This window comes from Alosa alosa, chromosome 11 (genome assembly GCF_017589495.1).
Source record: "Alosa alosa isolate M-15738 ecotype Scorff River chromosome 11, AALO_Geno_1.1, whole genome shotgun sequence".
NCBI classification, from domain to species: domain Eukaryota; kingdom Metazoa; phylum Chordata; class Actinopteri; order Clupeiformes; family Clupeidae; genus Alosa; species Alosa alosa.
Genome location: NC_063199.1, coordinates 23,235,108 through 23,247,607, shown reverse-complemented (window position 1 = coordinate 23,247,607; position 12,500 = coordinate 23,235,108). Strand labels below are relative to the sequence as shown.

Here is a 12,500-nt window from a genome sequence, read left to right as displayed (position 1 = left end):
TCACCGAGCTGGGCAGGTCCGTGCTGGACAGCGAGCAGTCGTCACCTGGGACGCAGAGTTAGGAGGAAGCAGAGAGAGAGAGAGAGAGAGAGAGAGAGAGAGAGAGAGAGAGAGAGAGAGAGAGAGAGAGAGTTAGGAAGGTACAGAGAGAAGGAGAGAGTTAGGAAGGTACAAAGATACTATACACTATACACTATACACTATACTATACTATACACTATAGACTATACTATACTATACTATACTATGCACTATAGACTATACTATACACTATACACTGTACTATACTATAAATGAGTGTGATACTCAGAAAAGAGTGAAACGGTCATTCCAGTAGCAACAGCAAGGCATTGGCAGCCAATTTTGATGCTAGTCTATGGATGGTTCTCAACTGGGCAAACTGTAATGTGAGCTGCCCACCCTGATGGCCTTCGTCACAGATGCAGACAGCTCCGGTCGTGCAGTACCCATGCCCGCTGCAGAGGTTTGGGCAGGCCTCGCCAATGTAGACATGGTCCACTCCCCAGCCATGTCGCTCACCAGCGCCCTCCTTCTGGATCCAACGGAACTGCGTTGCTCTGAGAGGAGAAGAACCGCAAGATAATACAACTGAGAGAGAGAGAGAGAACTGATAGAGAGAGAGAGAAAGAGAGAGAGAGAGAACTGATAGAGAGAGAAAGAGAGAACTGATAGAGAGAGAGAGAGAGAGAGAGAAAAGAGAGAGAGAGAGAACTGATAGAGAGAGAGAGAGAGAGAGAGAGAGAGAGAGAGAGAGAGAGAGAGAGAGAGAGAGAAGAGAGACATTACCCGGAGGACACATGGTCAGGGAGCTGGACGGTGACCCTGGTCCACACTGAGCTGTTGACTGGGCTGTAGATGGTGGCCTCATGGAACTGGAAGGGGGAGCAGCCCACGTTGTTGACAGAGGAGGGGAGGCATGCGGACTGTACCAACTGCCATGAGTCTGACCTGTGTCCACAGAGACAGAGGGAAAAGTGAACAGGCCAAAAACAACGAGTGAGGCAACGTCTGACAGGGTATATTTTCAGTTTGCTTTCATTTTTCACAAAAAATATACACATACACACTTACACACACACATACACACACAGACACACACTCACACACAACACACACACACAACTCACATAGACACACACGCACACACGCACACACACACACACGCTGCACACACACACACACACACACACACACACACACACACACACACACACACACACACACACACACACACACACACACACACACACATACTGTACACACACACACACAAACCTGGCATCCTTCCTGTATTGTAAAAGTACAGAGTGATGGTCTTCACATGTGTCCGCTTCACAGCCCACCACAATCTGCAATAAAGCACATAGACAGGCACACACACACACACACACACACACACACAGACAGGCCAGACAGACTGTTACGTCTGGCTCCTGACAGCTCTTCAACCACTGACATCTTTAATGGGTGTTATTTTTCCCACAAATAACAAGCCGACTGGCGCAGGACCTTGAACTGCAGAATGTAGCCGGGCTGGACGATGAGTTCCCGGGTGGCCAGGATGTTATGGGTTCCATCCTGGTTTTTGTTGGGCCAGTACAGATGGAAGGAGGGGTTGCCACAGAAACCGGCCGTGCGCACTGCATTGGGGTAGAAACTCCAACTCTCCTCATGAGAAACTCCCTCTACATGGAGGAGAGAGAGAAAGAGAGGGACAGATGGAGAGAGAGAGAGAGAGAGATGGAGAGAGAGGGGGATAGAGAGAGAGAGAGAGATGGAGAGAGACAGATAGATGGACAGATGGAGAGAGAGAGAGAGATATGAACATAGTTGAGGAGCACTTTTCCATCATAGAGGAGACAAAAATAACATATTTTTCTCTAGAACATCCACACCCAATCAATCAAGTGTCCCATAAGTGAACATTATTACCATCATCAAACGTGTCCAGCAGGATGCTGGGGTTGATGTCCGACCCCCCCACCAGGATGTTGTCCAGGGCCCACTGGGCACGCTCCAGACTGGGCGTGGCCAGTCCTGAGGACACGGTAAAGGGCTGCCACCAGCGCAGGCGTGTGGCGTTGGTCAGCGCCCCCTCTGGGAGAACGATGTAATCGCGCCGCACCGTCACATACTTCAGATAGTCCATCTCATGCAGCAGGGTCCAGAACACGCCTGACCAGCAGGGGGAGACAAACACATACAGGTAGAGGGGAAAAAAATGAAACACAATCAATCAAAGATAATCAGAGATTTTGTTTTGTCAGATCTCTTAAAGCTCAGGTGTTGGAGCTCTGTGAAGAGGCTGGACTGAGAGGACCCCACCTCCGTCGGTGGAGTAGTCCAGCAGCACCCCTTCCCTGCGGCAGGTGGGCCGGTGACACATGGTCATGTTGTCCTCACTGCCAATCCTGGCCCAGTACTCCACAAACCTGCCAAACACCAACATGACTCATTCTCAACCACATGGCAGCAGACAACACAAACTGGTAAACAACACGACTCAAAAGACTATCATGTATAGCATCTATAAACCAGTGCCCCCTGGTGGCCTTCAGAACAACAGCATCGTATGGAAATGAAAATGAGTCTGAAAGTGTATTGAGAGAGAGATAGGTGACTGACTTGGATCCACGGAGATCCAGGTCGGCCGTTACAGCCTGCCTGGCGTCGGCCCCGCCGAAGTAGAGCGCGGTGCCCTCCACCAGAACCCCGCAGTCGGTGCAGGGGTGCCCGCCCTCCAGCACCTGCCACTGAGGCCCGTGGGTGCCCTCCCAGTCAAAGCGCTCCTTTAGAGAGGCCTGCAGGAGAGAGAGGAGAGGAGAAGAGAGAGAAGAAGAGAGAGAAGAAGAGAAGAGGAAAGACCAGAGGAAAAGAGAAAAGAGAAGAGAAGAAAAGAGAAAAGGAGAAGAAAACAGAAGATACAAGAGGAGAACAGAGGAAAAGAGAAGAAAAGAGGAAAAGATAAGAGAAAAGAACAGAGGAAAAGGGAAGAAAAGAGGAGAGGAGAAGAGCAGAGGAGAAGAAAAGAGAGGAGAAGTGAAGAGATGAGAGGTGAAGAGAAGAGAAGAGAAGAGAAGAGGAAAGAAGAGGAGAGGAGAGGAGAAGAGAGGAGAGGAGAAGAGAGGAGAAGTGAAGAGAAGAGAAGAGAAGAGAAGAGAAGAGAAGAGGAGAGGAGAGGAGAAGAGAGGAGAGGAGAAGAGAGGAGAAGTGAAGAGATGAGAGGTGAGGTGAAGAGAAAAGAAGAGAAGAGAAGAGAAGAGAAGAGAAGAGAAGACAGAAGGCTGCAGATGACTGAGGGAGACCTATGATGGCTGGCCACTGTGCATGGTGAACGCTGGTACCTTGAGGGGTGAGCTGGCGTAGCAGTTGGGTCCAGAGAAGCCGGGGTCACACAGGCAGCGCTGGTCCAGGCAGTCGCCATGACCCCCACAGTGGCGTTCGCACGCCGGCCCGATGTAGAAGTTCTCCACCGCCCACTGCATGTCCGAGTGCTGTTGGAAGAAGCGGAAACGCACCGCCCTGTACATGTGCGCACACACACACGCACGCACGCACGCGACGCGACGCACGCGCACGCGACGCTAATAATAACACACACACACACACACACACACACAAACACACACACACACACACACACACCATCATTACTGTGTACTGTGGGCTGTTTGTTCCAGGTTTTTGCTTGATCATACGCCTCTGTGCTAAATATATCCCAAGTGAATCACTTGGAGCTTGCAGCACAGATTCAGATGACAACACACTTGGGTCTGAAGCAGAGCTTTGACAGTGACACTGACGTCAACTCTGTTCCTGTCATAAGAGCCATCCTGTGTGTGTGTGTGTGTGTGTGTGTGTGTGTGTGTGTGGGATGTTGGGGTGAGGGGTCACTCACGTGTCGGCCAGATTGTCGGGCAGGGGGAACACGGCCCGTTTCCAGCCCTCGGCAGGGAAGAAGACGGAGGGCTGGGAGACCTGGCCACCGCACCTGGGGTCAGCCGGCAGGCACTGGGGCACCAGGTACTTCCAGGTCACGCCAAAGTCCACCGAGTACTGGACGTGGACCTGCCTCTCGGCGTGTCTCTCAGGTAGTGAGCAGCCTACAGCAATCTGCACGCACACACACACACACACACACACACACACACACACACACACACACACACACACATACACACACTCATTATTAGAAAAGACTTGAAGGAACAGCGATCGAGAAGGATTTTGGACTTTTAACACTTTCAACGCTAACCTTGAACTGCATGACCCAGCCCTTGTCAGGGATGATGTCATGAGTGATGGCGTACACCTCTCGGCCATCCACATTGCCACACGCCATCACGCCGTCCGGGGAGTTGCAGAAGCGCTCCACCGCACAGTCCTCTGAGAAAAGCCAGTGGTCAGCCACTGGGAGAGAGAGAGGGAAAGAGAGGAAGAGAGAGACGGGATGGCAAGCATTGCCACCTTAGCACTTCTCAGTATATTTCTATAGATACACTAACTAACACATGAATGATATAAATTACTGCTTATCTTCCTAACAGATCTGATGTCCGTATGATAAAGAGGGAGTGGGATAAGGTGTGTGGGGTTACCTGTGCTGGCCAGATAAGGTGTGTGGGGTTACCTGTGTTGGCCAGATAAGGTGTGGGGTTACCTGTGCTGGCCTCGATCTCTTCAGTGGAACTGCGGCTGGACGGCGTACCGTCAGCTGGCGCCCTCTCGTGGTTGGGCAGGGCCACACCGCCGAAGGTGTCAGAAATGTGGGCGCGTGAGTCCGAGCCGGAGACGAGCACGTTGTCCAGCGCCCAGTCCCCGTGGTCAGCACCATCATGCTGTGGCTGCCACCAGCGCACGCGCACTCCCTCCTGCCGGGCAGCAGGGGGCAGCAGCACATTCACAAAGCTGCCAGAGGAGAGCACACACACAGGCAGTTAGCAGCTAAACAGCACAACCACATCCTAAGACTCCATACTGTGAATGTTTCTCTAACTGAGCTCAGTGAAGTGACCATGCATGGCTAGGTAGGAGATTCCGGCCTCAAGCATGACAATTCAAGTAAATTCCCTTTGCTTCTTGTCATTTAAGCAATAAGCATTGAGAGGCCATAGGTTCCAGTGGTTTTAGAACAGCTAAGGAGAGTTGTTAGGCACGACTGCTTTTCTAAAATCACTGGAACCTACGGAGTGGCTTATTGCTTTTCTAGAATGGTTACTGGGCAATTACATGGAAAATTACGTTTTTTGTAACATCCATAATGCCAATAAAATGTGATGGTATGGTATGATGTGAATGATCAGTGAGGATAGGAGCAGGCTTCACTCAATTTGTCTACTTTTAAACTTTAAGAGTGCTGGCCTGGATAGTTATACATAAAGGAAAGTTGGAGAGAGGCCGCACTATGCATATATACTTCTACACTTAAGAAGGCACACGCCGAAACGCGTATGTGCAAATAAAAGAGTATATATGCATAGTGCGGCCTCTCTCCTACTTTCCTTTATGATGTGAATGATTACATGAAATTTGAGCATTTGCTATTTTTGGCTGAAGAATGTACATGAGAAAAAATGCACAAAAAATGAATGTTACCATTCACATCATACAAATGCCAAGGCATTTCACTGGCGTTATAGATGAGACAAAAAGTCCATTTTCCGTGGAATTGCCCTACTACATATATCTGGCAAGATTTCATAAAACAGGCACAGCAACTAGAAATTTAATTATTTATTCATACATAATCATTCTGCCAAGAAATATGTTTCTTCTATCAGAATGGTTGCCAAGCAACGTCGAGACGCAGCAACTCTAACTTTTGTATCAATTCGTGGTGGCGCAGTAATATGGAACGAAATGCAGTCAATGTGAAGGGTTGTGCTGGGTTTTACAACAGCATCAAATGCGATTCAGCCAATCAAGGAGCGGAACTATCCGTTTTAGAACTAGTGATAAACACTCTAAAAGTGCTGAATAATGTGGAGAGGACATTCTACTTCTTACTGATAAATTAACCCCAGAAAAAAGAGGAATAGACACCGATGGGATCTTAACCCTTCAGCAGGTAGGCCTACTGTCACACCGGTGTGATTAGAATGTTGGAAAATTAACATTCTAAAGAATATCTGGATCTGGATTCATTGAATTGAACATGGAATTTTAGAACATTAAATTGTTGCGGAAAGGAACCTTTTAACAGAATGTTCAAAACTGAGTCCCGAGGGTTCTGCCCTTTGCAGTGACCAGACTGGTCCTTACCCGGGTTTGCTGTACTGGTCATAGAAGATCTCCATGAGCAGACTCCAGCTAATGCCCCCGTTCAGGCTAAACTCCAGCAGCACGCCCTGGTTACGGTTGCTAGGTGGGATCATGCAGCCGTACATGAAGTAGAACTGGATGAACTCAGCGTTGGTCAGGTTCAGGTCCACAGTGACCAGCTGGCGTGTGCAGCTCTGTGCGCGTGCACATGCACACACACACACACACACACACACACACACACACACACACACGGATCATAAAGGACAAGAAATAATGATTACCAGAGAGATCACAGCCAGAGCAAAACTGAAGTTTACAAATGCCATATTATGTGTGCAGAGACGACCAAAACTCACAACTCACACAGAACACACCTCCGGACGGACTGTAAAGGACTGAGGTAGAGCAAGGCAAAATGTGTGTGTGTGTGTGTGTGTGTGTCTCCTACCCCGCTGAAGTGCAGCGCGGCTCCTGACGCGACGGCTCCACACACGCTGCTCAGCTTGCCACCGGTCAGCAGGTGCCAGTGGGTGAGAGCGGGGGCGCGGCTGAAGCTGTCCTTCAGCTGGGTGGGCAGCTGCACCTGGGGCTCGTCGCAGTACTCACCGCCCCACTCTGGGTCACACCTGCACGGATGTACGGAACGGGAGATGACCCAGGTCAGACGCGCCAAAAATGAACCCCGACACCATGGGGAAAAGAGCTATCTGTCACATTGCCCCTAAGCTCTGGAATTCACCTGGCCATCTCATAAGGCAATGATGGTGGTATGAGGTACTGTACAACCTGGTACTACAAGAGAGCTAACTCAGCACTAGTTGGTTTGCATGCTAACTTCAGTGGATATCTTGATTTTCGAAGCATTTTTGACGTCACATAAAAACTGTTGTTTAGCCACATTCTGTTTAGTATTACGAGGTCATTTTTGGAAGATTTAGACTAAAACACATCACAAAGCACCCTTAAAATGAAAGAAGGTGAGCAAGGACACTAGTGGTCACTTACACACAGGAGCTCTGCTTGCAGCGTCCGTGGCCAGAGCACATGTCTGGGCAGCCGTCTCCGATGTAGAGGTTGTCCAGGGCCCAGGTCTGCTGCTTGTCGAAGGGGGCCTCCTGGAACCAGCGGAACCGTGTGGCTGGAGACCTGGAGACGACAGAACAGCCACATACAGTACAACAGCTTCTCTTACAGTATGGGGTGTTCAGTGTGCAGGTTTGCACACACACACACACACACACACACACACACACACACACACACACACACACACACACACACAGACACACACATACAGTACACAGGCCAGAGACACAGTCATGGTCAATACCTTCCATATTGTTGCATATTGTTGTTATCCAAAAGCTTATAAAATCAATATAAAATATATTTCACTCAAGTGTGTATCTGTGCTAATGCCTCTCTATTTTTGTTGTGTGTGTGTGTATCTGTGTGTATGCCTTTCTCTATGTGTGTGTGTGTGTGTGTGTGTGTGTGTGTGTGTGTGTGTGTGTGTGTGTGTGTGAGAGAGAGCGTGTGCAGGCAAATGCTGTACTAGGCATAGGTGGGGATGGTGATGGTGACCCCACTTACTGTAGGTGTCTGACACCAGCACTCTCTGTAGGGTGTGTGTGTGTGTGTGTGTGTGTGTGTGTGTGTGTGTGTGTGTGTGTGTGTGTGTGTGTGTGTGTCAGTGTGTACCTGGCGTTAGTGGGGATGGGGATGATCACTCGGCCCCACTTGTTGTAGGTGTCGGACACCAGCACTCTCTGCAGGGTGTGTGTGTGTGTGTGTGTGTGTGTGTGTGTGTGTGTGTGTGTGTGTGTGTGTGTGTGTGTGTCAGTGTGTACCTGGCATAAGTGGGGATGGGGATGGTCACTCGGCCCCACTTGTTGTAGGTGTCGGAGACCAGCACTCTCTGCAGGGTGTAGGAGGAGCAGTCTGGACTCGTGGGCAGACAGTCCCTCACCAGCGGCTGCCATGACAGACCCAGATCCAGGGAGTACTCCAGCTCAATAGCTACACACACACACACACACACAAATATATCAATATTGATTACAAATACCTAAGAAAACCTACATACAGTCATGAGATTGAAGTATTTTTACCCATTACATTTATTTTCTGTCATTAAGGCAACCTACTGTATTCTATATCTAAAAATCCTTTTGATGAATGTGGTTGTGAGCATGCGAGTGTGTATGTGTGTGTGTGTGTGTGTGTGTGTGTGTGTGTGTGTGTGTGTGTGTGTGTGTGGAGGCTCACAGTAGCAGGAGTTGGTGACAGAGCAGGAGGCGGAGAAGTCAAACTGGATGAAAGCGTCCTGGCCCACGCTGATATCGGTGGTGACGCCGTAGCGCGTGTTGGACTTCTCGATGAAGGCGAAGGCCTCGCCGTCTGAGCCGCACACGGGCATGCGCGTACCGCCCGGGTGCAGCAGCCACGAGCGCCCGTCAGTGGACGAGAAGTCGTCCTCCAGAGGGCCCCAGCCACTGGCACTGCCACCCACCACCACCTAGATACACACACACACACACACACACACACACACACACACACACACATATACCATACGCACACACACATGCACACACACACACACACACACACACACACACACACACACACACATACACACACATATACCATACACACACACACACACACACGCACACACACACACACACACACAAACACACACACACACACACACACACACACACACACACACACACACACACACACACACACACACACACACACACACACACAGGAGGTTTAACATAATGCCTCACATCATGTAAATATTTAACCGACCTCTGCCTGACCTTGAGCTAATCCATGGGGATTCATTCAACTGATGCACTACCGTGAGCTACACAAACCATAGTGTTTACTGTTCACATATCACCATAGCTCACAGTTTGCCTAATGATCTGGGGTTTATATGAAAGCAAACAAAAATGCTCAAATACAACTGGAAAAGTACACAATTAACTCACTGACTAAAAATACACCAAAACACATGAGGGGATTGAGTCCCACTATTCTATCCCCAAAGACAACACAAATCCTAGTGGCACAACAGTACCGGTATGCACACCTAATGGATTATAGTCCCATGCACTAACGGGGAGACGATAATAATATTTCAAAAACAACACACTGTTAAAAACCACACACACTCCACCCTTCAAATCAACACACACTCCACTCACACTCTACCCTTCAAATCCACACACACTCCACACTCACTCCACCCTTCAAATCCACACACACCCCACACACACTCCACCCTTCAAATCCAAACACACTCCACACACACGCCACCCTTCCAATCCACAAACACTCCACAGACACTCCACCCTTCAAATCCACACACACTCCACACTCCACACTGGTCCATAGCAGCCGGCCGACCAGCGCACGTGCGTGTGTGTGTGTGTGTGGGCACTCTCGTCTCACCTTGTCGATGACCCAGGGGCTGTGGAAGTGTCCGTTCTCGGAGGGCTGCCACCAGCGCAGCCGTGTGGCCTGGGTGCGGGCGCGGAGCGGGATCTCCAGGGCCACCAGGTGCGCCTGGTTGCTGCTGTTGCTGTAGAGGAACTCCTGCATCAGGCTCCAGGTCAGCCCGCCGTCCACCGAGAACTGCAGCAGCACAGGCTGAGAGCGCGGGTCAGGGGCCGCCTTCCCACAGCCCAGACGCAGGAAGAACTGCACAAACCTACGCACACACACACACACACACACACACACACACACACACACACACACACACACACACACACACACACACACACACACACACACACACACACACACATACACACACACACACACACACACACACACAGAGGATGAGCATGTTGCTCTAACTTGCTTGTATGCCTGTAAAGTGTGCTTTCCTCTGCTGCTGCTCCAGCTGTGATTATCACCAGTTTGAAAATGCTCTGTCCCCGTCCACTATGTAGCCAAGATGGCGTCCGTTAAGGGCAAAATGTGTCCACTGTTCCACACTCAACTTTTTGACTGTTAAGAGTGCACCATCCGGGGACTAGCAGGGCACTTTGTTTCCTCAGAATATTCAGTGTGAACGCAGTCATGCACTCAAATGAGGTATTGTGAGTGCAGAAGGGTGCCATATGAGTTACAGTGTTTGTATGTCACATGTGGACATGTATTCTGTATGTACAGTACATACAGTTTGTGTGTGTGTGTGTGTGTGTGTGTGTGTGTGTGTGTGTGTGTGTGTTGGGTGCATGTGAGTGTGTGTGTGTTTGTGTGTGTGTGTGTATGTAAGTGCCTGTGTGTGTGTGTGTGTGTGTGTGTGTGTGTGTGTTGAGCACCTTGCGTTGGACAGGTCCAGATCAGAAGTGACCAGCATGCGCAGGCCGTCCTCGCTGAAGAACAGGTGGTTTCCACTGGTCATAATGCCACACTTCCTAGAGGACTTCCCTCCACTTAGCAGTGTGAAGCGCTCTGAAGGCAACGCACCCCCTACACACACACACACACACACACACACACACACACACACACACACACACACACGCACAAAGAAGTAAGTCATACTAAAATAAACTACTGTAAAACATACAACTTCAGAATTGAATGTAATATGTTCCAATTAAAACTCCAACTAATTGATTTATTTAAGTACAGGAAAGTTTTGGTTTGATCGCAAATGAGCCATTTAAGTACAGGAAAGTTTTGGTTTGATCGCAAATGAGCCATTGAGTGATTGTGTAACGTTAATAAGTAATTGGGCTACCAAGGGCAACAACTAAATATTTCAAAACCATAAAATAGCAATGCAGTTCTTTTTCTTAAATACATGAACCGAATTGGGAGTCTGTCTCACCAAGTACAATGACATGCCTTTACAAGTAATAATAATAATAATAATAATAATAATACATTTTATTTAAACCGCCTTTCATGACACCCAAGGTCACTGTGAGTGGACAGAAGGTGTGCAGCACAAACACCACGGCACCACTGGCTCATGCTGACCGCCACCACATCACATGCACACAACTTACACTCACAACACTGATGCATTAATCTCCACACACACTCCCTCTCTCGCTCACACACACACACACTCAGTAAACACATACTCCCGTGGCGTTTTTTTGAGCAGCTGCGCGCTGTACCTTCGAAGTCCTCCTTCAGGAAGTCGGGGTTGGGCGTCTCGGGCGCCGAGCAGTCGGACCCGGAGTAGCCCGGGTCGCACAGGCAGTGTGTGCCCCGCACGCATGCCCCATGTCCGTTGCACATGTCCTGGCACTGCGGCCCGATGTAGACGTTGTCCAACGCCCAGGTAGGGGGCGCCACTCCGCCCGAGTAGAAGCCCTGGTACCAGCGGAAGCGTATTGACCTGAGGAGGAGAGCAGTCAGGAGGAGATATGGGCTGGAATTATGTGGGGTTCATTTCATACATTAAATGCCTTTAGGGGGCAAACTAATGTAGTGAAACAAACACACCTGCATCTTATTCTGAAATATGTTTTAAAAAAGAATGATTATTGAGATAGGTTGGGAAGGTGTATAGCTGTGCAAAGCGCTATACAGTACAACGCAACATAAACATTTTATCCATATGTAGTGTATATGACTGACCCAAGAACAACTCTGATGGACAAGGAATGTGTTGAACAAGCTTTTAGATAAGGATAAACACACACTCACTCTCTCTCTCTCTCTCTCTCTCTCTCTCAAACACAAACACACACACACTGCTGTGTCAGACAGAGGTGAGGTGAGGAGAGGTGGAGTCCCTCACCCGCAGAGGCGCAGTTTGCCGAAGTGGATGACCTCGCGCCTCCAGCCCTGGGTGGTGCCAGGGTAGTAGACGCTGGCGGGGTGCAGCTCCGTGGAGCACAGCGAGCTGGGCTGGGGCCCGCCCGCACACAGGGGCACCAGCAGGTGCCAGGTGGCGCCAAAGTCCCGCGAGAACTCCAGACTCACCGGGTTAGAGGAGGAGCTCTCCGCCGTGCAGCCCACGTTAATCTGGAGGAGGGAGAGGGGGAGCAGGGAGAGAGAGAGAGAGGGAGAGAGAGAGAGAGGGGGGGAGAGAGAGAGAGAGAGGGAGGGAGAGAGAGAGAGAGAGAGAGAAAGAGAGAGAGAGAGTGAGAGAGAGAGAGAGAGGGAGAGAGAGAGGGAGAGAGAGGCAGAGTGAGAGAGAGTGTGAGAGAGAGAGAGAGGGAGAG

General features: G+C 49.8%; 1 protein-coding gene across 1 annotated transcript in view; it reads right to left on the bottom strand.

The window, feature by feature from the left end:
* Positions 1-12,500, bottom strand: part of reln (reelin) — a 132,458-nt gene that overhangs the window by 8,677 nt on the left and 111,281 nt on the right. The window contains 21 exon segments of the mRNA XM_048256128.1: positions 1-45; positions 421-578; positions 808-969; positions 1,297-1,370; positions 1,531-1,706; positions 1,954-2,196; positions 2,347-2,453; positions 2,647-2,822; positions 3,366-3,543; positions 3,920-4,134; positions 4,277-4,431; positions 4,682-4,929; positions 6,283-6,476; positions 6,734-6,911; positions 7,291-7,431; positions 8,136-8,304; positions 8,554-8,803; positions 9,754-10,012; positions 10,635-10,785; positions 11,445-11,668; positions 12,074-12,300. The exon segment at positions 1-45 is cut by the window's left edge and continues 175 nt beyond it. Coding sequence (XP_048112085.1) covers positions 1-45; positions 421-578; positions 808-969; positions 1,297-1,370; positions 1,531-1,706; positions 1,954-2,196; positions 2,347-2,453; positions 2,647-2,822; positions 3,366-3,543; positions 3,920-4,134; positions 4,277-4,431; positions 4,682-4,929; positions 6,283-6,476; positions 6,734-6,911; positions 7,291-7,431; positions 8,136-8,304; positions 8,554-8,803; positions 9,754-10,012; positions 10,635-10,785; positions 11,445-11,668; positions 12,074-12,300 — 3,730 coding nt within the window.